At 44.9% G+C, this 23,425-nt stretch overlaps 1 protein-coding gene across 10 annotated transcripts in view; it reads left to right on the forward strand.

Annotated features, from left to right (window-relative positions):
• The window catches only part of LOC137376257 (nesprin-1-like), a 500,292-nt gene that overhangs the window by 150,862 nt on the left and 326,005 nt on the right, over positions 1-23,425 (forward strand). For all 10 annotated transcript variants that reach the window (XM_068044441.1, XM_068044433.1, XM_068044435.1 and 7 more), the window contains exons 25-35: positions 740-848; positions 1,754-1,918; positions 4,086-4,253; positions 9,912-10,088; positions 10,709-10,849; positions 11,237-11,397; positions 15,638-15,788; positions 15,926-16,153; positions 16,752-16,850; positions 17,812-17,999; positions 20,565-20,688. In XM_068044441.1, the coding sequence (XP_067900542.1) occupies positions 740-848; positions 1,754-1,918; positions 4,086-4,253; positions 9,912-10,088; positions 10,709-10,849; positions 11,237-11,397; positions 15,638-15,788; positions 15,926-16,153; positions 16,752-16,850; positions 17,812-17,999; positions 20,565-20,688 (1,711 nt within the window). The remainder of the gene's footprint in view (positions 1-739; positions 849-1,753; positions 1,919-4,085; positions 4,254-9,911; positions 10,089-10,708; positions 10,850-11,236; positions 11,398-15,637; positions 15,789-15,925; positions 16,154-16,751; positions 16,851-17,811; positions 18,000-20,564; positions 20,689-23,425) is intronic.

A 23,425-nucleotide genomic window follows, 5' to 3' on the forward strand; every position in this document is an offset into this window, starting at 1 on the left:
CATCAGGCTCTCTTTATATCCACTCAAGTCCTTAATTAAACAATGCCCTCCACTTATGTATCATTAACAACATAATTAACCTACCATTAACAAGGTCTAAAGGTAGAGAGGTTCCCAAAGGCTGATGTGGATGGTGAGGGGAATCAGGAAGTGAACAGAGATGCTCTTGCCATTGATTGGGATCTGAGAAGTTTTGTATCATGGCAGCTTTGAGGAGTTGGCTGCGGGTGTGTAAGGGAGTTCATGTGGTGATGAGGTTGAGTGACAGCAGGAGGATAAAGAATTTGAAGGAAGGGGGCAGGAGGAATTTAGGATTGGATAGAATGACTAAGCCCAAGGAGTTGCTTGTGGCTGAGGTGAAGTGAGAAGAAGGACAAAGCAATTTAAGTCAGGAGCTGACCAAGGGCTTGGGAAGATTTTGAAGCGGTGGTGTGGAAATTGAGGAAGGTGATGTCAAGTGGATGGGTAATCGAATAATAGGAATTACAGTACAGGAGGAGACCATTTGGCCCATTGTACTGTGCCAGTGCTAGCTCTTCCACTGGAGCTGACTAATCAGATCCCATCCCCTTGCCATTTCCCTGTAACCTTTCATATTTTTTCTTTTGAAATACTTATTCAATTCTGTTGTAAATCATATTATTATAGTCTCTGCCCCAATAGCCACTTTGGATTTTAAATGTCCCTTGTGAACATATTGCTTCTCACAAACCCTTGTAATTTCCTCACTTTTTCGTAGATATTCCCAACTGTCAAAATGGCTTCTGACAAAGAACAAACAGCTAACGGAGATCAGACACATAGCCAGCAATCCCAAGAAGTATGGAGATTTGAAATCTGCACTGGAGGTTTGTTGACCATATAATTTATCTTCAATGGGTCGAAGACTCATCAAATACTGGGTGGAATAGAAGTACCAAAAAAAAAGCAAAATCATCGTTAAAATTGAGATCGTAAGAATCATAGCCAATGAAACAGACGGCTCAGTGCAGGCTGTCAGCTGAAGAGAGTCTAACATTGAGTAAGATGAGTTTATGGTTTTTACACCATTTGAATTTGCTCTGTAAAGAGCAGTTTAAGGAGTTCTTAGAAGAACTGGCAGGCCTGGACATTTCCGGCAGCATACTCTGCCCGTCGTCTGGAGGAATAACTGTTTGGAGGAGTAAGAGAGTCTGTCTGACACAATGGCAATAGGTATGTGTTAATGATGTTGGGTCAGGGGAAATTCAGTGCTGCTAGTATGGAGCTATGCTCAATGGGTGTCTGGGTCAGAGAATGGCATTAGGTTGTAGCCCTTCCATGGCTGTAGGCTTAAGCCACTGAAGCACATAATCTAGCCCAGCACCAACAACAAGTTGCATTTATATAGCGCATTTAATGTAGTAAAATGTCCCAAGGCGCTTCACAGAAACGTTATCAGACCGTAATGAACACCAAGCCACATAAGGAGATATGAGGATCAGTGACCAAAAGCTTAGTCAAAGAAGTAGGTTTTAAGGAGCATCTTAAAGGAGGAGAGAGAAGTGGAGGGGTTTAAGGAGGGAATTCTAGAGCTTAGGGCCAAGGGAGCTGAAGGTATGGCCATCACTGGTGGAGCGACCAAAATTGACAGTGCTCAAGAGGCCAGAATTAAAGGAGTGCAGAGATCACGGAGAGATGTAGGGCTGGACGAGGTTGCATGGATAGGACGAGGCCATGGCGAGATTTGAAAACAAGGATGAAATGCGGAATGTATATTTCTATTTGTATTTAGGGAATTAAGCAAGAGGCCAGCAAAGAGGAGCCCACCCTTTCATGGTTGAGATCCAGACTTGCCGCACTTACAGCGATCTCTTCTGAGAACGAAGCAAAAAGACACGATGGTGAATTGTCCAAGCTTTCGGCCGAATTCGATGGACTCCTGACAAAAATAGCTGAGGTAGGAGAAAGGTCTGAGAATGGTGATGTGACATTGAATTGGGTTCTAACCATTTTCTGTCTTTTGAAACCAGGTTCAAGAATAAGGAATCTGCTGACTCGCTGTGAAATGCATTGTTGTATTTCCTGCATCATATACATATTCATTAATATCTCCTTTCCCCTCTTGCCCTCCCATTACAGCATAGTACATGATTTTTTTTCCCGCAAAGTCAGGGGAGCCTAAGTGGGGACAATTTGTGGTTGAGGTGGCACAGTGGCGCAGTGGTTAGCACCGCAGTCTCACAGCTCCAGGGACCCGGGTTCAATTCTGGGTACTGCCTCTGCGGAGTTTGCAAGTTCTCCCTGTGACTACGTGGGTTTTCGCCGGGTGCTCCGGTTTCCTCCCACCGCCAAAGACTTGCAGGTGATAGGTAAATTGGCCATTGTAAATTGCCCCTAGTGTAGGTAGATGGTAGGGAATATGGGATTACTGTAGGGTTAGTATAAATGGGTGGTTCTTGGTCAGCACAGACTCGGTGGGCCGAAGGGCCTGTTTCAGTGCTGTAACTCTAAATAAAATAAAAGATGATAAGATTTGGTTACCTGAGCCAGGGAGGTCCATAGTTTTCCAGGCTGGTGACTAGCCAGTCAATCTGGCTCACACAGAGAAGCCAGAAAGGGGAGATCTATCTTTGGGGCCGGGTTCCTCTCCACTCAACTGTGGGTAGACCTGCAGACCAAGGTCCTAACAGGCGGCGTGGTTGTAGCTGGAGATGTGGCAGGAGATTTACCAGCGGCCTGCTGGTTAAACTCCACCTGTGTCCCAGAACGCCCTATGGGAAGGGATATCACTAGGCTTTGTGCCTGGGTAAATGGGATGTTTCTCTTCGGGGAGAGAGTGCATAAACTATCAGGCAAGCAAAACCCTGTGCGTGGATGCAGATTTCTCAGTTGCTTGAATAGGAGACTAACTCACATGGTGATGAGTATTCACGTGTACCCAATGCTGTGCACAGAGCCTTGGTCAGACCCCGTCTTGCATTCAGTATTGCATTCAGTTTCAGGCATCTTTCCTCAGGAAGGACATATTGGTCTTGGAGGGTGTGAATGCAGATTCACCAGAATGGTACCATTATGAGGGTTAAATTATGAGGACAGCTAGAATAAACTTGGCGTGTGTTCCCTTGAGTTTGATCAGATCATGATGTTTCAAATGATGAAGGGATTCAATAGGTTAGATAGAGGGACAGTATTTGCTCCTGTTGGGGAGTCGAGAACAATGGAGTATAAACCTTAAAATTAGAGCTGGAGGGAAATCAGGAAACATTTTTTTCACACAAAGTGCAGTGGAAATCTGGAATTCTCTCCCCCAAAAGGCTGTGGATGTTTTTGGATAATTGTGACTTTCAGAACAGAGATCAGTAGAGTATCATGAGCTCAGAGGATCAAGGGATATGGATCAAAGGCAGGATAATGGAGTTGAGATACAGATCAGCCATGGTCTAACTGAACAGGCTGAAGAAGCTAAAAAGCCTACTGCTGTTCCTATGTTTTCATGGTACAAACATGCTGTTTTTAGGGGGGTGGGTGAGAGAGGAGTCTTTCACTATCCATTGAGGCAGGGGTGCAGAGCTCTTATTTGAAGGTAAAGTCTAAGATGAGTGACATGACCATTTTCACAGGTTTCTGTGTCCTTTCTGTGTGCACGCAGAGCTGGAAGCAGTCAAAGTACATGCTTAGCAAAGCAGGAGATCATTGAGTCACCCATTTGGGTGCCAGCGGTTTGGTTTATAGTTCACTGATCTCCCCAGCATTGCTGCTGATAGGATTAACATGCAAAAAGGTTGTATTTCTACCCAGCTATGAGATGGATTTGGTTCACTGAAAGACTGAAATCTGGCTGTTTTCTGTTCCACTTTGCACTAACATCCACTAGAGTTTCATTGCTTTGTCAAGCTCTGTTTTCCATAAAATGGATCTCTCTCGAAAAAGGTGCAAATTGTAAATGAACAAAAGACTTTATAGATATCATGTTCACCTGCCAAATAAAATGTTTCCTGGTTGGAGCATTTGAACTTTGTAATACAATTCGGTTTTATACTGGACGTTACTTCATGTGCATTCAGTAGGGCAGTTGGCTCTCTTGTATTTCACCCCATGCTAACTTGCACACTGTTTCTCCTCAGTCTGATAGACTGCTGTCAGCTGTTGGTGAATGTATCCAGCACAGAGATGAGGTGAAGAGTGCCCTTAAGCAGCTTATTGACTCCCAGAAGCAACTGCAGGCTGAAGGGGAGAGGATCTTGGATTCAGAGAGTCTGGAAGAAGCACAGAAACTCCACCTGCATCATCAGGTATAGATCCCACATGTAAAGAGGCATCCAGACATTTTGCTGAAGATTTGTAGAGAAGTACAAATGTTTTTGTTTTATTCTAGGAACGTAGGAATTGCTAGGAAATAGGAAAAGACCAAGATCCATCTAGTTGACATGATGTAATGATAATGGAATTGTTGACTAATTATAGCCATCCATCAGTTTACAGCAGGCTCATACATGATATGAGGAAAACTCCAATGGTGGGAACCCTGCGGATACCATAAATCCAAAGTCAACTGTTCCTCCCAAGCATGCTCCACTTATACACATGTCATGTCTTAAGTTTCTCATATACTCTATCCCAAAATGTTACTTTTTTGGAATATGGGCAACTCTGCAAGGCCACAAGGCCCATCCTTAGCTGGTGGGAGAAGTTGGTGGTAGGCCTTCTTGTATCAATTGCTCACTTAGTTGAGTGGTTTGCTAGGTTGCTGCATTAATAGTCAGCCACAAAGTGTGAAGCAGTTACACGTGGGGATGATTATTTCCCATAAGCGGCATTAGTGAACCATAAATGAGAATCTAGGATTGTTCTGGTGTCAGTCTAAAAAAAATCCTCATTCACCATCTATGGCTGACTCTGAACTCCTAACCTTTAACCCAGTGCCTGAAGCACCAGATTCCTTGATTCATGTTAGGAATCATGTGCATGCCCTTCGCTAACTAATAATGCTTCAGAAAATCACACTGCCAGCTGTTTATAAAGAGGGACTGGCTTTTTTCAATGAGCGATGAAATGCAGAGCAGACCAATTGCAGGAAGTCATTGGTACGGGGCCATGGTTTTCTATCCATCAAAGTTAATGGCTTGGGCACCTGCAACATCACAAGATGTACTCCCAGTGAGTACTGCTCTCCGCTAGGCGCTCTACATTGTACAATGACATCCATATTCTAGTGTTCTGGGTGTACATCACAGTATTCTATTGGATATTTTAGCTTCAGCACATTGCCTGCACATTTAAAGTGACACATTTCACGAGTAATTCCAGATCCCTTTCGAAGTCTCCATAACCCTAATTTAATTCCAATTCATCACACATTTTTGTCCCATGTGTTCCACCTGTGTGTAAGGCACAAATCAAAGAAGAGCAGGGGAGTTATCCCGATGTCATCGGAGCATAGGAGCAGGAGTAGGCCATTCAGCCCATCGAACCTGCCCCGCCATTCAATACGATCATGGCTGATCATCCACTTCAGTGCATTTTTCCTACACTATCCCCATATCCCCTTATGTCATTTATATTTAGAAATCTGTCAATCTCTGCTTTAAACATACTCAATGACTGAGCTTACACAGCCCTCTGGGGTAGAGAATTCCAAAGATTTACAACCCTTTGAGTAAAGAAATTTCTCCTCATCTCTGTCCTCAGTGGCTTCCCCCTTATTTTGAAATTGTGTCCCCTGGTTCGAGACTCCCCAACCAGGGAAACATCTCTGCTGCATCTACCCTGTCTATTCCTTTAAGTATTTTGTAGATTTCTATGAGATCACTTCTCATTCTTTGAAACTCTAGAGAATAAAGGCCCAGTTTCCCCAATCTCTCTTCATAGGACAGTCCCGCCATCCCCAGAACAAGTCTGGCGAACCTTCGTTGCACTCCCTCTATGATAATAATATCCTTCCTAAGGTAAGGGGACCAAAACTGCACATAGTACTCCAAGTGTGGTCTAACCAAGGTTCTATACAATTGAAGCAAGACTTCATGACTCCTGTAAGTAAATCCTCTTGCGATAAAGGCTAACATACTCGGTGGGCTGAATGGCCTACTCCTGCTCCTATGTTTTATACATATATTAAGGGCAAGAGGATAACCAGAGAAAGAGTAAGGCCCATAAGGGACCAAAGTGGCAATCTGTGTGTGGAGCCGGAGAACACAGATGTTTTAAATGGTTACGTTTCGTCTGTGTTCACTATGGAGAAGGACGATGTAGGTGTAGAGATCAGGGAGAGGGATTGTGATATACTCGGACAAATTAGCATTGAAAGGGAGGAAGTATGAGCTGTTTTAGCAGGCTTAAAAGTGGATAAATCCTGAGGCCCAGATGAGATGTCGCCCAGGCTGTTATGTGAGGCAAGGGAGGAGATAGCAGGGGCTCTGACACAAATTTTCAAAGGAGGTGACTACATGTGTAGATGAGGGTAAAGCAGTTGTGTAGTCTACATGGACTTCAGTAAGGCTGTTGATGAGGTCCTGCATGGGAGATTGTTTAAGAAGGAACGAGCCCATGGATCCAGGGCAATTTGGCAATTTGGATCCAAAATTGGCTTAGTGGCAGGAGGCAGAGGGTAATGGTGGAGGGTTGTTTTTGCGAGTGGAAGCCTGTGACCAGTGGTGTACCGCAGGGATCGGTGCTGGGACCCTTGCTGTTTGTAGTGTAGATTAATGATTTAGACGTGAATATAGGAGGTATGATCAGTAAGTTTGCAGATGACACTAAATTGATGGTGTCGTAAATAGTGAGGCGGAAAGCCTTAGATTACAGGATGATATAGATGGGCTGGTAAGATGGGCGGAGCTGTGGCAAATGGAATTTAATCCTGAGAAGCGTTAGGTGATGCATTTGGGAGAACTATCAAGGCAAGGGAATATACAATGGATGGTCGGACCCTATGAAGTACAGAGGGTCAGAGGGACCTTGGTGTACTTGTCCATAGATCACTGAAGGCAGCAGCACAGGTAGATAAGGTGGTTAGGAAGGCATATGGGATACTTGCCTTTATTAGCCGAGGCATAGAATATAAGAGCAGGGAGGTTATGATGGAGCTGTATAAAACGCTAGTTAGGCCACAGCTGGAGAACTGTGTACAGTTCTGGTCGCCACCACTATAGGAAGGGATTGCACTGGAGAGGGTGCAGAGGAGATTCACCAGGATGTTGCCTGGGCTGGAGCATTTCAGCTATGAGGAGAGACTGGAAAGGCTAGGGTTGTTTTCCTTAGAGCAGAGAAGGCTGAGGGGGGACCTGATTGAGGTGTACAAGATTATGAGGGGCATTGATAGGATAGATAAGAAGAAACTTTTTCCGTTAGTGGAGGGGTCAATAACCAGGGGGAATAGATTTAAGGTAAGGGGCAGGAGGTTTAGAGGGGATTTGAGGAAAACTCTTTTCACCCACTCTATACCATTAGCCTTCCTGGCCAACAGTTATTCCTCAACCAACACCATGGAAACAGAAGGCAGGCTAACTGGTTATTCATCTCATTGTTGTTTGTGGGACCTTGCTATGTGCAAAATTGGCAGCTGTGTTGTCTACATTACAACAGTGACTGCACTTCGCAAAGTACTTAATTGGCTGAAGAGTGGTTTGGGATATCTCGGGGACATGAAAGCTGCTGTAGAAACGCAAGTCACTGTCGCAAACAAGGCAAACAAGAAAGTGGAGGTGAAATTCAGCGATAGGTGGAGAGACGGTACATCTTTCTGTAGTGTTAGTTGAGTGAAGAAATGGGGCCATGCTTTAATGTTTCATCCAAAAGCTGGCACCACCAACAGTGTAGCACTCCCTCAGTACTGCCTCCCTCTCCCCCAGTACTTCCCCTCAAACAGTGCAACACGCCCTCAGTATTGCCCTGCTGACAGTGCAGCCCTGCCTTGGTACTGGCAGCTCCGACAGTGCAGCACTCCCTCAGTATTATTCCCTTCAGTACTGCCCCTCCAACAGTGCAATAATCCCTCAGTACTGCCCCTTCGACTGTGCAGCACTCCCTCAGTATTATTCCCTTCAGTACTGCCCCTCCAACAGCGCAATACTCCCTCAGTACTGCCCCTCCAGCAGTGCAATAATCCCTCAGTACTGACCCTCTGACTGTGCAGTGTTCCCTCAGTACTGGCCTGCCAACAGTGCAGTGTTCCCTCAGTACTACATCTCTGACAGTGTGGCGCTCCCTCAGTACTGCCCCTCCAACAGTGCGGCACTCCCTCAGTACTGCCCCTCCGACAGTACGGCGCCCCCTCAGTACTGCCCCTCCAACATTATGGCGCTACCTCAGTACTGCCCCTCCAACAGTGTGGCACTCCCTCAGTACTGCCCCTCTGACAGTGAGGCGCTCCCTCAGTACTGCCCCTCCGACAGTGCGGCGCTCCCTCAGTACTGCCCCTCCAACAGTGCAATAATCCCTCAGTACTGACCCTCTGACAGTGAGGCGCTCCCTCAGTACTGCCCCTCCGACAGTGAGGCGCTCCCTCGGTACTGCCCCTCTGACAGAGGCGCTCCCTCAGTACTGCCCCTCCGACAGTGTGGCACTCCCTCAGTACTGCCCCTCCAACAGTGCGGCACTCCCTCAGTACTGCCCCTCCGACAGTGCGGCGCTCCCTCAGTACTGCCCCTCCAACAGTGTGGCACTCCCTCGGTACTGCCCCTCTGATAGTGCAGCCCTCCCTCAGTACCGTCCCTCCGACAGTACAGCCCTCCCTCAGTATTGTCCCTCCGACAGTGCAGCTCTCCCTTAGTATTGCCCCTGCAACAGTGCAGCTCTCCCTCAGTATTGCCCCTCCGACAGTGCAGCTCTCCCTCAGTACTGACCCTCTGACAGTGCGGCATTCCCTCAGTACTACCTCACTGACAGTGCAGTGCTCCCTAAGTATTGTCCCCCTCAGTACTTCCCTTCCAACAGTGCAGCACTCCCTCAGTATTGCTCCTTTGGCAGTGCAGTCCTCCCTCAGTGCTAACTCTCTGACAGTGCACACTTCCTAATATGCACGCAGGGCCCAGTGTGAGGCACGAAGCCACAGCATTCTGGCTCGGAGGTGAGACCACTATCAACCGAGCCAGGGCTGACAGGGAAGCTGCATACACAGGCTGCAAAGAGTGTGAACAAGCTTAGGAAATTCTATATAGCAATAAACATTGGCTTTTGATGATGACTGGACCTGGAAGCATTTCTCTCGAGGTTTGAGTTTCATTCTTAATGGATATGATATGAGGTGAACCATTCTTACTGTCTTACAACTGCCTCCTCATCATTCGTTACTGTGTGTCTGCTCATTTCCAAAACAAAAATGGAATGTGGTTTAAATATCGCCCGTCTCCACACCTGCCTCAGTCCATCTGCCGCTGAAACCCTCATCCAGGCTTTTGTTCCCTCCAGGATTGGCAATTCCAATGCTGTCCTGGCCATCTTCCTCCCTCTGTAAACTTTGCACTCATCTAGTGCTCTCTGCTCATCTCCTGACTTGCACCAAATCCTGTTCACCTCCCATGCTTGCTGCCTACACTGCTTCCTGGTCCAGCAATGCTTCTATTTTAACATTCTCATCCTTGTTTTCAAGTCTCTTGATGGCCTTGCTCCCCTCTCTCTGTAACCTCCTCCAGCCCTACAACCCTCCGAGATCTCTGCATTCCTGCATTTATGGTGTCTTGTCCAAACCCCACTTCCTCACCCCTCCATTGGCGGCCATGCCTTCAGTTACCTCAGTCCTAAGCTCTGGAATTCCCTCCCGAAACCTCCCCACCTCTCTACCCCTACCTAAATCTGACTTCTTCACCTGTGATAATATTTCCTGATATAGCTCAGTGTCAAATCCTGTTTCACCATGCTCCCGTGAAGGGCCTCGGGACATTTTACTGTGTAATTGAATGTTGATGTTGTCTGCACGATCCTAATAAAATTGTTTTGAATCCACAAACATGCAGCAACAAGTGAAACAGTTAACGGTGAAGAGACGCGATGTACAGCAGCAGTTAGCTCGCGGGAGGGAGTTACAGGCTGTTGTTGACCTGGCCAAGTCCTCCCAGAAAGAACTGCAAAGTCAGGAGTCTGCTCTCAACGCAATGGAGAAAACAATGGATGAACAAGAGAAAGAACTGCAGGTAAAGACCAGTCCCCAGCACAGAGTTACTGCCAGGTCAGGATAGTGTGCGATTTGGCGGGGAGCTTGGAGATGGTGGTGGTCCCATGCATCTGCTGCCCTCGTCTTTCTAGATGATGGGTTTGGGAGATGCTACAGTGCATCTTGTGATAGCACACACTGTGGCATGGTGTGCCGGTGGTGAAGGGAGTGGATGTTTAAGCCATTGAATAGTGTTGATCAAGCAGACTGCTTTGTCCTGGATGGCGTCAGCTTCCTGAATATCATTGCAGCTGTACCCATCCGTCACACTCCTTGTAGGTGATGGAGAGGCTTTGGAGAGTTATGAGGTGAGTCACCCATTGCAGAGTACCCAGCCTCTGACCTGTTCTAGTAGTGAAGTCCTTTATGTGGCTGGTCCAGTTGAGGTTCTGGTCAATGGTGACCCCCCCGGCCCCCCTCCCCCACCCACCAAGGATGTTGATGGCATGATATTTGGCAACGGTGATGCAGTTGAATGTCAAAAGGTGGAAGTTAGACGTGCTTGGCACTTGTGTGTTGCAAATGGTGCTTGCACCATCGTAGGATCTGACGGCAGTCACGGTGAGCGGAGTTGATGTGTTGCTTTGCCTTGTGCTGAAGGAGACACTAAGTCAATGGCAGCATTTTGAAGAGGAGAAGGGAGAAGTGATGGAGTTCCTGAGTCGTGCCGGAATGACTGTGGATCGCAATCGTTCCTTCAGTAGCCTGGAAAGCCTCGGCTCGGAGCTGGAGCAAACAAAGGTAAGAGCTCGGAGACTGGGGGCTGTACTCTTGGTAGGTCCACTGTAGAAATCTATTGATCCAGCTTAAATAAACAAGCAGATGACTGAAATTGTGTGCTCCAGCCCGAAAGTGAAATATTGGATTCCTTTTACTGAAAACGGAAAATGGTAAGAAATCTCTACATTTCTAAGTATAAAAGAGAGTAAGATACCCTGGAATGTTTTCATAGCAGTAATATATCTTGGGATTATGATGATATTAAACAGTTTGACTTCGTCTCTTTTCAGTTTTTGAGCATCATCTCAAGTTCCCAATGTGTTACTGCCTTGAAGCATATTCTCTGTCTTCCAATGTGCAGTGTCTGCTGATAACTGACGGCTCCCTGCATTACTTTTGTGCACGCAGGCGTTTTACAGAGACAGTGAAGTCAAGGCAGCTCTGGCTGAGGGCCTGTTACAGAAATCTGAAGACATAAAAGTAGGTCCAAAGAGTAAACATTCTCTGCAGCAACAGACCAGACTGATGAGAGAAAAGGCTGAAAACGTACGGGAAAACCTGAGAAACGAGTATGTGATCATGCTTTTTGTTGTTACTCCTTAAGTTAATGCTTAGGCTATCTGGCTCAAGCAATCCATGTTGGAGTTTATCCTCCACATAAGCAGTTGTCCTAGTCACCCTATTCCCGAATCTTTTTATTCCCCTTTTTGTTCAACCACCTGTCTAACCTATTCTTAAATGTTAACATGGTCTCTGCTTCAATCACTGGTTGTGGTATTGCATTCCACAGCCTCATGGCCCTCTGTGTAAAAATAAAAGTTTCTGTCATAAATTTCTTGGTTGTATGGCAAATGCCTTTCAATTATAGTGAAATTGATCTCAATCTTGCAGGAAGTGTTGGTGGGACTAAGTTACCATGTTCACAGGATGCCTTAAACCTAGAACAATGGACTTTCTATTGCCCATTATGATGGTGGGCTGCTGCTTTAGCCCGTACCCACCGTGATGGAGACTTACCATTTTAGCCCATTGTCCTCTATGATGAAGCTCTCCCATTTTAGCCCGTTGGAAGCCTACCATTTTAGTTGATTGTCTATTGTGATGGAAGCCTACAATTTTAGGCTGTTATCTATTAGATGGAGCTCTACCATTTTAGGTCAGTGTTTACTATGATGGAGACATACCTTTTTACTCCATTGTTTACAAGATGGAGGCCTACCTTCTGTTGTCCATTACCCACTGTGAAAAAGACATACCATCAGATAGAGAGCTATCATTGTAGCCCATTGTCCACTATGATGAAGCTCTACTATTTAAACTCATTGTTCTAAGGTAGATAGATTCTTGATAAGCAAGGGGGAGAAAGGTTATCGGGGGTAGGTGGAAATGTGGAGTAATCAGTTCAGCCGTGAACTTATTGAATGGCGGAGCAAGCTTGAGGGGCCGAGTGGCCTACTCCTGCTCCTAATTCGTATGTTCGTAAGTTCCAAGTCATTACCAGTGTGTGCACACCAGCTCCGAGCATGGAGTAAGATTCTGACCTCTTTCACCAACGGCAAATGCAGGATCTTGTCAAAGTGGCATATGTCCCTTTGGAGTGACTGTCCACATCTAAATTTCACATACACACACACACATTCCCTCTGTGGCCTATTCCACCTGCAGTAAATATAGGGCAGATTTGGCAGCCGGGCAACTGGAAGATATTCAAGGACCACTTCAAGTGGAAGCAGTTCTGCAGTTTGATTTAGGTATTAAACATACCACCTGACTCATGTTCATGGAGTTAGATTTTGAGCATGTGTTTGGTGTTGTGATCTCTACAAATCTCACAGTCCAATGGAACAGGCACATAACACGGCGATTATATCATTGTTATTTTGTTTTTGTAACCTCCCAAGTTTGGCTGAATGCCTGTCCTGTTTGATGAAAGAACCCAATCATCCAAATGCATCCTTGAAGGTGACAATGGAACATTCACCAAAGCAACTCAGACCTGCAGGCAAAATGGAAAGAGGAAATGATTGACAGCTAATGGGTTCCAGTCTTTAAGGAGATTGTTGCAAATTCTGGGTCTGCCGTGGATATTATTATGGGTTTCAGTGTCACAGAACTTGTGCCTGTTACTTCCTGGAGTTAACTCAATAGCAGCAGCAATTTTAATTTTAATTAATTCAGTTTAAATTCCCCCAGCTGCCGTGGGGGGATTTGAACTCATGCTTTTGGAGCATTAGTCCCAGGCCTCTGGGTTACTAGTCCAGTAACATTACCACTATTTGTTAATTCAACAAATTAATAAATCTGGAGTAAAAAGCGAGTCACCAGTAATGATGATCAGGAAACTGCCGAATTGTTGCAAAGACCCATCTGGCTTCTAATATCCTTCAGGGGAGGAAATCTGCCATTCCTACCTGGTCTGGCCTACATGTGACTCCAGGCCTACAGCAATGTGATTGACTCTTAAATGCCCTCTGAAATGGCCTAGTAAGTCACTCAGTTGTATCAAACTACTACAGAAAAGTCAAATAAGAATAAAACCGGATGGACCACCCGGCATCAACCTAGGCACCGGAAATGACAAAGGCGCACCTTGCTCTTTGACCCTGCAAAGTCCTCTGCTGGGGTCCTGTGCCAAAATTGGGAGAGCTGTCCCACAGACCAATCAAACAATAGCCTGACATAGCCGTATTCATTGAATCATACTTTACAGCCAATGTCCCAGACTCTTCCATCACCATCCCTGAGTATGTCCTGTCCCACCGGCAAGACAGACCCACCAAAGGTGGCAGCAGAGTGGTATACAGTCAGGAGAGAGTGGCTCTGGGAGTGCTCAACGTTGACTTCAGACCCATTGAAGTCTCATGGCATCGGGTCAGATATGGGCAAGGAAATCTGCTGATTACCAACTACTGCCCTCTGTCAGCTGATGAATCAGTGCTCCTCCATTTTGAACACCACTTGGAAGAAGCACTGAGAGCAGCAAGGGCACAAAATGTACTTTGGGTGGGGGACGTCAATGTCCATCACCAAGAATGGCAGGGTAGCAGCACTACTGACCGAGCTGGCCGAATCCTGAAGGATATATCTGCCAGACTGGGCCAGCGCTGTGGACTATTGTCAGCAGCAGAATTGTATTCCACCACAATCTGGAACATTATGGCTTGGCATATCCCTCACTTGACCCTTACCATCAAGCCAGGGGATCAACCTTGGTTCAATGAGGAGTATAAGAGAGCATGCCAGGATCAGCACCAGGCATCCCTAAAAATGAGGTGCCAACCTTGTGAAGCTACAACATAGAAATACATGCATGTGAAACAGTGGAAGCAGCATGCAATAAACAGAGCTAAGTGATCCCACAGCCAACAGAGCAGATCAAAGCTCTGCAGTCCTGCCACATCCAGTCGTGAATGGTGATGGGCAATTAAACAACTAACTGGAGGAGCAGGCTCCAAAAACCTCTCTATCCTTAATGATGGGGGAGCCCAGCACGTCAGTGGGGAGGCGGTGGCGTACTGGTATTGTCACTGGACTAGTAACCCAGAGCCCCTCTGGGGACATGGGTTCGAATCCCACCACAGCAGAAGGTAGAATTTGAATTCAATTAATAAATCTGGAATTAAAAGTTAGTCTAATGATGGCCATGAAACCATTGTCGATTGTTGTAAAAACCCATCTGGTTCACTCATGTCCTTTAGGGAAGGAAATCTGCTGTCCTTACCTGGTCTGGCCTACATGTGACTCATGACCCACAGCAATGTGGTTGACCCTTACGTGCCCTCGAAATGGCCTAGCAAGCCACTCAGTTCAAGGGCAATTAGGGATGGGCAATAAATGCTGGCCTGGCCTGCGACACCCACATCCCATGAAAGAATAAAAAGAAAGTTAAGGCTGAAGCATTTGCAACCATCTTCAGCCAGAAGTTCACCTGTAAATTTATCCAAGCCACACTCCATCTTGACTTGGAAATATATTGCTGTTCCTTCACTGTCGCTGGGTTAAAAACATGGAACTCCCTCCCTAACGGCACTGTGGGTGTACCTACACCACAGGGACTGCAGTGAAACAAGAAGGCGACTCACCACCACCTTCTCAAGGGCAATTCGGGATGGGCAACAAATGCTGGCCTGGCCAGTGACGCCCACATCCCAAGAACAAATAAAAAAAATTTGCATTTTTATAGCACCTGTAATGACGTAAAACGTCCCAAGGTGCTTCACAGGAATGAAATCTGACAAAAAATTGACAACAAGGCAAAGAAGGAGATATTTGGACAGGTGGCAAAAAGCTTAATCAAAGAGGTCGGTTTTAAGGAGCAACTTAAAGGAGAAGAGAGAGGTGGCAAGACTTAGGGAGGGAATTCCAGAGTTTAATGCCTAGACGGCTGAAGGCACAGATGACATTTAAGGAAGTGTGGGATACAGAAAAGGCCAGTGCTGGAAGAATGCCATGTTCTTAGAGAGTTGTAGGGCTGGAACAGGTTGCGGAGATAGGGAGGGGCCTTGGAGAGAATTGAATATGATGAGAATTTTTAAATCAAGGCACTTGGGGAGTAGCAGCCAATGTAAGTGAGTGAGAACTACTCCATATCTACCTGTATAATACCTAACCTCGGGGTTTAACATTGTGTCCCCTTGTCATATTCACTGGATATTGTGTCTTTCACACATTCCCCCTCCTGTACTTCTCCAAACTTTCGACTGTGAAACTGATGAACACTCTGCTAAGATGACGTCCGATGAACCAAGAAGCTGGCTTATTTTGGTTTATGTATCTTGATTTCATGCATGCATTTCCTCTTCACTTCAGTGTGAAACATCTGGAAGAGATCAAGAGTCTGTGGGAGAGCTTTTTAGCAAAGTTTGAGTCATTGGGACACTGGATGACAGAGAAACAGAAAGAGCTGAGTAACGTGGAGGATTTGTCCATACCATTGGAAGAAAAACTTTCCAAAGTGAAGGTAAGCTTGTCTCTTCTAGTGACATTCTTTCTAAAGTTTGAAACCTGACTGTGAGGGATAACAATCATCAGGTTATAGTTTCTCTTACAAGAAACAATTCGAAAAACAACCAACCGATCTCCATTCTTGACTCACAGCATATTATTGATGCCGTTCTTGGCAAATCGAAAGAGATTAAAAGCTTGGAAGAGGAGTCACAGCACCTGGCCCAGTTTGTCACCTCTGGCGAGATTGCCCGTGTCAAGGCTCGGTTGACCCAAATAACCAGGCAGTGGGAAGAGCTCCATCAACACACTCAGGAGGTGGACAACAAAGTGGAGAACCGAGTCTCACTGCAACAGAAGTATGAAGAGGGCCTCAGAAAGGTAATGAAAGAATCAGACATTTTAAGGTTATACCCTGTTCAATTAGTATGTATGAGGTGCTACCCCTTCAAAGACGGTTTCATCAACATCAGGGTAAAGTGAAGAAAATAAATTACTCCATATCTACCTGTATAATACCTAACCTAGGGGTTTAACATTGTGTCCCCTTGTCATATTCACTGGATATTGTGTCTTTCACACATTTCCCCTCCTGTACTTCTCCAAACTTTCGACTGTGAAACTGATGAACACTCTGCTAAGATGACGTCCGATGAACCAAGAAGCCGGCTTATTTTGGTTTATGTATCTTGATTTCACTCATGCATTTCCTCTTCACTTCAGTGTGAAACATCTGGAAGAGATCAAGAGTCTGTGGGAGAGCTTTTTAGCTTTCTTTAAGTTATTATTAATAATGAACTGATTATGCATTCCACACATGCACAGTCAAGGTGCAGGTGCATAAGTCCACAGAAAGTTAGAGGTGGTCAGAAAGTCTCCCCCTTCTGTCAATATATCCTTAGAATCTTGCTTCTTTCAATCTAAAGTAAAAGTTCCTCAGTAAAAGTGGACAACTTTTTTTTGTTACTTTTTCTCCTAGGTCCAAGGGACACTGATTGACATGGAGACTATGTTGAAAGGCAGGACCAATAAATGCACCTCAGCAGCTGAGGCTAACCAACTGTTGCAGACACACCTGGTATGAATGTGCATTTGCATAGTGTCTTGTGGCCTGGCTCACAGTGAGTCAGGGGTTATGTTGTTATGGGGGTTTTTGCTGTGGAGGGAGGGTTTGCTGAGATGTGGAAATGAGAGAAGGTGCAGGCGTTCAATGAAATAATTTGGAAAGAGGTTTGCAAGGGACCTGCCCAGAGTTAGTGAAGCAAATGTTTTCTCGATTGTTTTCTGAAACATATATATAAAAAAAGTACTTTCCTTATCCACTGCAGGTAAATCACATATCACAAATATAGCAATAAATCTCTGCATGTTAAACAGAGGAGCAGTTCTTTACTATCCATATAGCTGAGGGTGTGTTTTTTTATTGGGAAGACCAAGAAATATGAAGCATTTGTTTTATCTTCTCATTTGCACTTTTCTTTCTTTGTGTAGTATCTCTAATTGTACTGAATGCATTCAAGCAGATCCTTTGGTAACATATTATTAAGATTCAGCACTTTTATTCAGAATCTCCCTGCACACTTGAATAATTTAACAGTCCTTCCAGAATTGCTACTCGTTTAAAAACCTGTCTTCATACATCAATAAAAGATGTGGCTGCTGCAATGCATTACTATATATAAAGGTCTGCTCTGAGTCACTCCTTGCTGGCTGACCTTAGCTTTGGTTCTGACTGTGTTTGACCTTCTCACTGCACCCAATGCCATAGGGGGAGATCTGAACTTTCACTGATGGTGTAAAAAGGGTGAAGAGTCTGATTTTCATTTACCTGGATCCACATAGTGTTCTTGCTTTTTGCGAATCTTTTTTCTTCCAAATTGACCTCAGATTTCATGCTTTACCTTTTTCTACCTTTTATTACTAAAGAGCAGTTCTCTGCTGAATTCTGGAGATTAAAGTGTCCATGAAAAATGCACAATTCATGCAAGATGTTACTGTTTTTAACTAAATTGATCTTACCCTGCCCTGCTGCTCTACAGGACTTCTCACAGACCGTTGAACAGATAAAAAACCCAATGGCGTCACTTTCGACGAGTGCCCGCAGAGTCAGCAAGAAGGACGAAGCTGTTCAGGAGCTGAGCGCTCTGCAACAAAAGTATGAGAGGGTGCAAGATCAGGTCAAGGAAGTACAGGCAGTGCTGGAAAACCTGCTGTCTCTCTGGCAGAAGTACGTAAACCTGTCAAATTCTCATTCATTTCATTGTTCGTGCTTGTGCCCAGAATTTTACTCATGCACATGCACACATACAGACACACACCATGAATGTGCCAAAGGTGTTCACTGAAAAACCTTAAACCTACAAGGTGTCGTTACCAGCTGGCATTCTGCACTTGTGTGGTCAGCTTGGGGCCTTTCCTTCTGCTTCCTGCCCTTCCCTCTTGAAGGCACTTTTAATAAATGACCAACTCATGACAGGCTTTAATAGATTTTTGGGGAGAAAGTTTCCACTGGCAGGAGGATCCGTAACCAGAGGACACAGAGTTAAGATAATTGGCAAAAGAACCAGGGAGGAAAAGAAGGGGAATTTTTTTTGCAATGAGTTATGATTTGGAATGCACTGTCTGAAAGGATGGTGGAAGCAGATTCAGTAGTAACTTTCAAAAGGGGATTTAATAAACATTTGAAAAGGAAACATTTTCAGGGCTATCGGGAAAGAGCAAGGGAACAAGACTGTCAACGAACTGGCAAAGGCAAGACATGGCTGAGTGATTCTATGAGTTATTTGACTATCCTCTTGCATTCTGTCAAACTCTCATGAGTCTGAGGAAATCCCAGGTACTCTTTCTTTATAGGTGTCAAGTCACCCAGTCTAAAGTCTCACCTCCGCTAAATGATCTCAAGAACATTCATTCAAGCCGTCTACTTTTGCACTGGGAGGCAGAGTCTTGATGTAACACCGACTGTGTATCCTCGGGCCTGGTTTAGCAGTTGCATTTGAGACCCTAAAAAAACAGCTGTAAATCCAAAGTTTTTTAAACACTCTCTGATGTTTCAAAGGATGAGGAGTGAACAGGAGTTGTTTTGATCAGGGATGGGTGCTGGGGGGAGGAGGGGGAGGTCCCAAAAGATCTATGTTTGTTTGAGGTGGTTTAGTCTGGTCTCTGTTGAGCATGGTGCCTATACTCAAGAGACCAATTGATACATCAGTCATAAGGAGCCTTTAGCTCTCCGGTTGATGCTCCGATACTTGATTTTACCATCATAAAGTACATTTGTGGACATATGATGCAAAGTGCATCACTAAGTAGAGTGGCGTGCACCACCTCCCTTGTTGAACTGGACTATTAAACTCCCTTTCCTCCTTGTCAGAGGTGCAGTTAGTACTAATGGCAGCCCTTAGCGGGGATGCTGCAAACTCACTGGATTGGTCTCTGATCCAACAGCACAGACTTTGGGGTTTCCAGCAATAGATCCTCTGGCCATCTTTCAAAGCAGAAGACTCAATGTGCTCTGTTCTATGACTCTTTACAACTTAAATGATATCTCACTTTTTCGGGTAGCGAAGGGGAGTGGGGCAGAAAGGAGCAGGTGAGCTAGACAGGTTATTTATCCAATGTCATCACCATGATGCTGTCTAATTGACCAGCAGAAGGGGCCCATATGTGTTATTTGTTGTAGAGAGGGTAGAATAAAGCTGAGGCCCAAGAACTGATGCCAATCTGTAACAGGCTGTCAGATTGGAAGTAATCCAATGTATTAGACCTGTAACTAGATTGTGTAATGAATTCACTTGGCCATACATCTCTGAGCCATATCATGTAGTTTGATGGTGTTGTTTCCCATTAATATTTAGCTTAACCAAAGCTTGGCATTGTCATAGATCAAGGGATGATTAAACTATATGAAACCAAATATGGATATGGATCCAAATTGATACAGTTCATAGCAGATAAATGAAGTATTTTGAGAGAGTAAATAAAGAGAAACTCTTTGCACTGGAAGGAGGGTCAATAACCAAAGGAAACGGATTTAAGGTAATTAGTAAACAAACGGAGGAGAAATGAGGAGACAGTTTTTTTAGACTGAGTTGTTATGATCTGAAATGTTCTGTCTGACAGTGTGGTGAAAGCAAATTCAATGGTAATTTTTAAAAGGGAATTGGTTATAAACTTGAAATGGAAACGTTTGCAGGGCTAAGGTTTGTGGGGAAAGAGCAGGGGAGTGGGATTGATTGGGATAGCTCTTTCAGAGGGCTTGCATAAGCATGATGGACCAAATGGCCTCCTTCTGTGCTCTAAGAGTCTGTGATTCTACTGCAAGCTGCAACTGTTGGGGATATGTTTAGTTTAGAGATACAGCACTGAAACAGGCCCTTCGGCCCACCGAATCTGTGCCGACCATCAACCACCCATTTATACTAATCCTACACCAATTCCATATTCCTACCACATCCCCACCTGTCCCTATATTTCCCTACCACCTACCTATACTAGGGACAATTTATAACGGCCAATTAACCTATCAACCAGCAAGTCTTTGGCATGTGGGAGGAAACCGGAGCACCCGGAGGAAACCCACGCAGACACAGGGAGAACTTGCAAACTCCACACAGGCAGTACCCAGAATTGAACTCGGGTCGCTGGAGCTGTGAGGCTGCGGTGCTAACCACTGCGCCACTGTGCCGCCTTCATTGTTGAATTGACAGTTATTGTGTACAATCTCAACACTTTGGGATATGTAGTTGGCTGTTTCTTGGTCTGTAAAGCTCTCTGTCATTTTTTTTGTAACCAGGTATGAGAAGAACCTGTCCAGCTTTGGCTCCTGGCTTGAAAGACATGAAGCAATTACAAGCTCATGGTCCCCTTACCTTTCTTCTGACCAAGCCAAACTGGAAAATGAAGTGCACGTTCTGAAGGTAAATTCCAAGCATTGCTGCAGTGTTTACTAAGTAATCGATGTGCAGAGGCGTGAGAACTGTACAATGAATTGGGGACCTAAACAAAAAGCCAGAACACAGCTATACTGCAGCACTCGAATTCAGAGCATCCATCATGGCTGTCCACCTTATCCACAGTTCAACTGTTGTCCCCTCACAAAATGAACAACCTACATAAGGTGGCCCTTTGTCCTAGCAAAAGGTCATTCGCACACTGCAGTATTTGGGTGATGCAAACAGACAAAATGGACTCCAAACACGGCCAGTTCAAGGAAGTGTTTATTTACATCATGATGTCATCACATCATTAGCATATTATACAAATATATTACACTGCTTTCCCTTTCAAAAGAAAAGGAATTATATTTACAAATCAAGTTTAATAACTGTTGTATGATTGCCTTTAAGAGTGATGTTCCTTTAAGATCTTAGTAGGCTAATGAGCCAAGTACCATGATGCAGTCATGTGAGTTGAAGCCAGAGTCACTGTGCAACTGTAACAGCTAGAGTAAGGTTCTGTAAATAGTTTGCATGTATATAATATGTCTGTATATAATAGCTGTAATGAACCTGTTTGGGATCTTCAGCATAACTGGACTCCATGCATCTCATTTATGTTGCAACAGACAATATAAAGAACTCATTACAATAACAGGTTTACAAAGTCTTTCTGATCTCCTTACAGGTTTCAGTGTTGAGTCAGGTTTTGGAATGCTTGGTTTAAGTTCAGAACTGAGAGAAGATTTTGTTTCTTTCTCAAAAATTTATACTTCAGACACTGAAGTTTGAACTGGTTCAAACTCTGACATGAGATCATGGTCAAGCGGTTCGTGCTCATGTTTTCATTCACCCCTTGCTGGGATCATGTGATCTACATGGACATTTCTCACTTTATCATCAATCTCAACCAAGCATCTTTTGGTTCCACACACTTCCACCACATTTCCCACGTCCCACTTGTGTGATTTGTGAGCATGGCTCAAAACATGAGCACGCTCACTCTGCTTGAAACTGCGCTCTCTTTGCCTCAAATTGAGGTTTCTGACCGAACTGTTTTTCTTCAACTTTAGCAGCCAAGTTAGGTAGGACAAGACTCAAGTGGGTCCTTAACCTTCTCATCATCAAAGCTCAGCAGATATATACCCTGTAATAGAGTGTGGGGTTATTCTATACTTCAGCAGAAAATTAGCCAACTGTTGTTTTATACTGAAATTTGAACATCCATGCAGCACTCGAGTTTCTTGAGTGCTTATTTAACTATCCTAACAGATCCTCCAGCTGCTCCATTTGATGCTGGATGATAAGGAACAGTGAGGGCATGTTTGATACTATCTTGCTTCGTGAAATTTTGGAACAGAGCAGAACGATATTGAAGACCACTATCGGAGACCAGCTCCTCTGGTAGTCCATGACAAGCAAAATTAGACCTTAACTCATCTATTGTCCATTCATCATTGGTGTTTTGACTCCTGTGCTTTATTTTCGATCCACTTTGAGTGGTTATCATTGAGTACTAAGAAATTATCATTTTCCTTCTCTCAAATGTCTACATGAATTCTTTGAAATGGTTGGGTCAACCATTGGGCAGACTCGGAGGGCGGAGTTCCAGACCGGTAAGTATAAAAAACTTACCTCGGGGATTCTCGGAGCAGACTCGGAGGGTGGAGTTCCAGAGCGGTAAGTATAAAAAACTTACCTCGGGGATTCTCGGAGCAGACTCGGAGGGCGGAGTTCCAGAGCGGTAAGTATAAAAAACTTACCTCGGGGATTCTCGGAGCAGACTCGGAGGGTGGAGTTCCAGAGCGGTAAGTTACCTCGGGTGGGGAAAAAAAAACTGAAAAAGTGACGTCACAGGAAAGCTGTGACCTGATTGGCTGGTAGGGAATCTGTACCGAATTTGAAAATAAAACTGATAAAAATTGATTAAAACACTAATTAATAAGTAGAGTAACTAAACCAGAGGGAGGAGATTACTGTATTTAGATAGCATTTAATATTTATAATAGAAATCTAGCACTAGGGACCATATAGTTAAGTGTATCATAATTTAGTAAGGATTTAATAAGTATTTATTTATTTTATATTAATTAACTAATTAGTGCTAGAAATGTCAGTTAGAGGGGTGAAGTGCTTCACCTGTGAGATGTGGGAGGTCCGTGATGCTTCCAGCGTTCCGGGCGACTACATCTGCAGGAAGTGTACCCAGTTGCAGCTCCTCACAGACTGCATGGATCGGTTGGAGTGGCAACTGGATGCACTTAGGAGCATGCAGGTGGCGGAAAGCGTCATAGACAGGAGTTTTAGAGAAGTGGTTACACCCAAGGTGCAGGCAGATAGATGGGTGACCGCTAGAAGGGGCAGGCAGTCAATGCAGGAATCCTCTGTGGCTATCCCCCTCTCAAACAAGTATACCGTTTTGGATACTGTTGGAAGGGATGGCCTATCAGGGGAAAACAGCAGCAGCCAGAGCAGTGGCACCACGGCTGGCACTGTTGTTCAGCAGGGAGGGACAAAGCGCAGAAGAGCAATAGTTATATAGTCAGGGGCACAGATAGGTGCTTCTGTGGACGTGAAAGAGACTCCAGGATGGTATGTTGCCTCCCTGGTGCCAGGGTCAAGGATGTCTCTGAACGGACAGGGGGCATTCTGAAGGGGGAGGGTGAACAGCCAGAGGTTGTGGTACCAATGACATAGGCAGGAAGAGTGATGAGGTCCT

This window comes from Heterodontus francisci, chromosome 13 (genome assembly GCF_036365525.1).
Source record: "Heterodontus francisci isolate sHetFra1 chromosome 13, sHetFra1.hap1, whole genome shotgun sequence".
NCBI lineage: Eukaryota > Metazoa > Chordata > Chondrichthyes > Heterodontiformes > Heterodontidae > Heterodontus > Heterodontus francisci.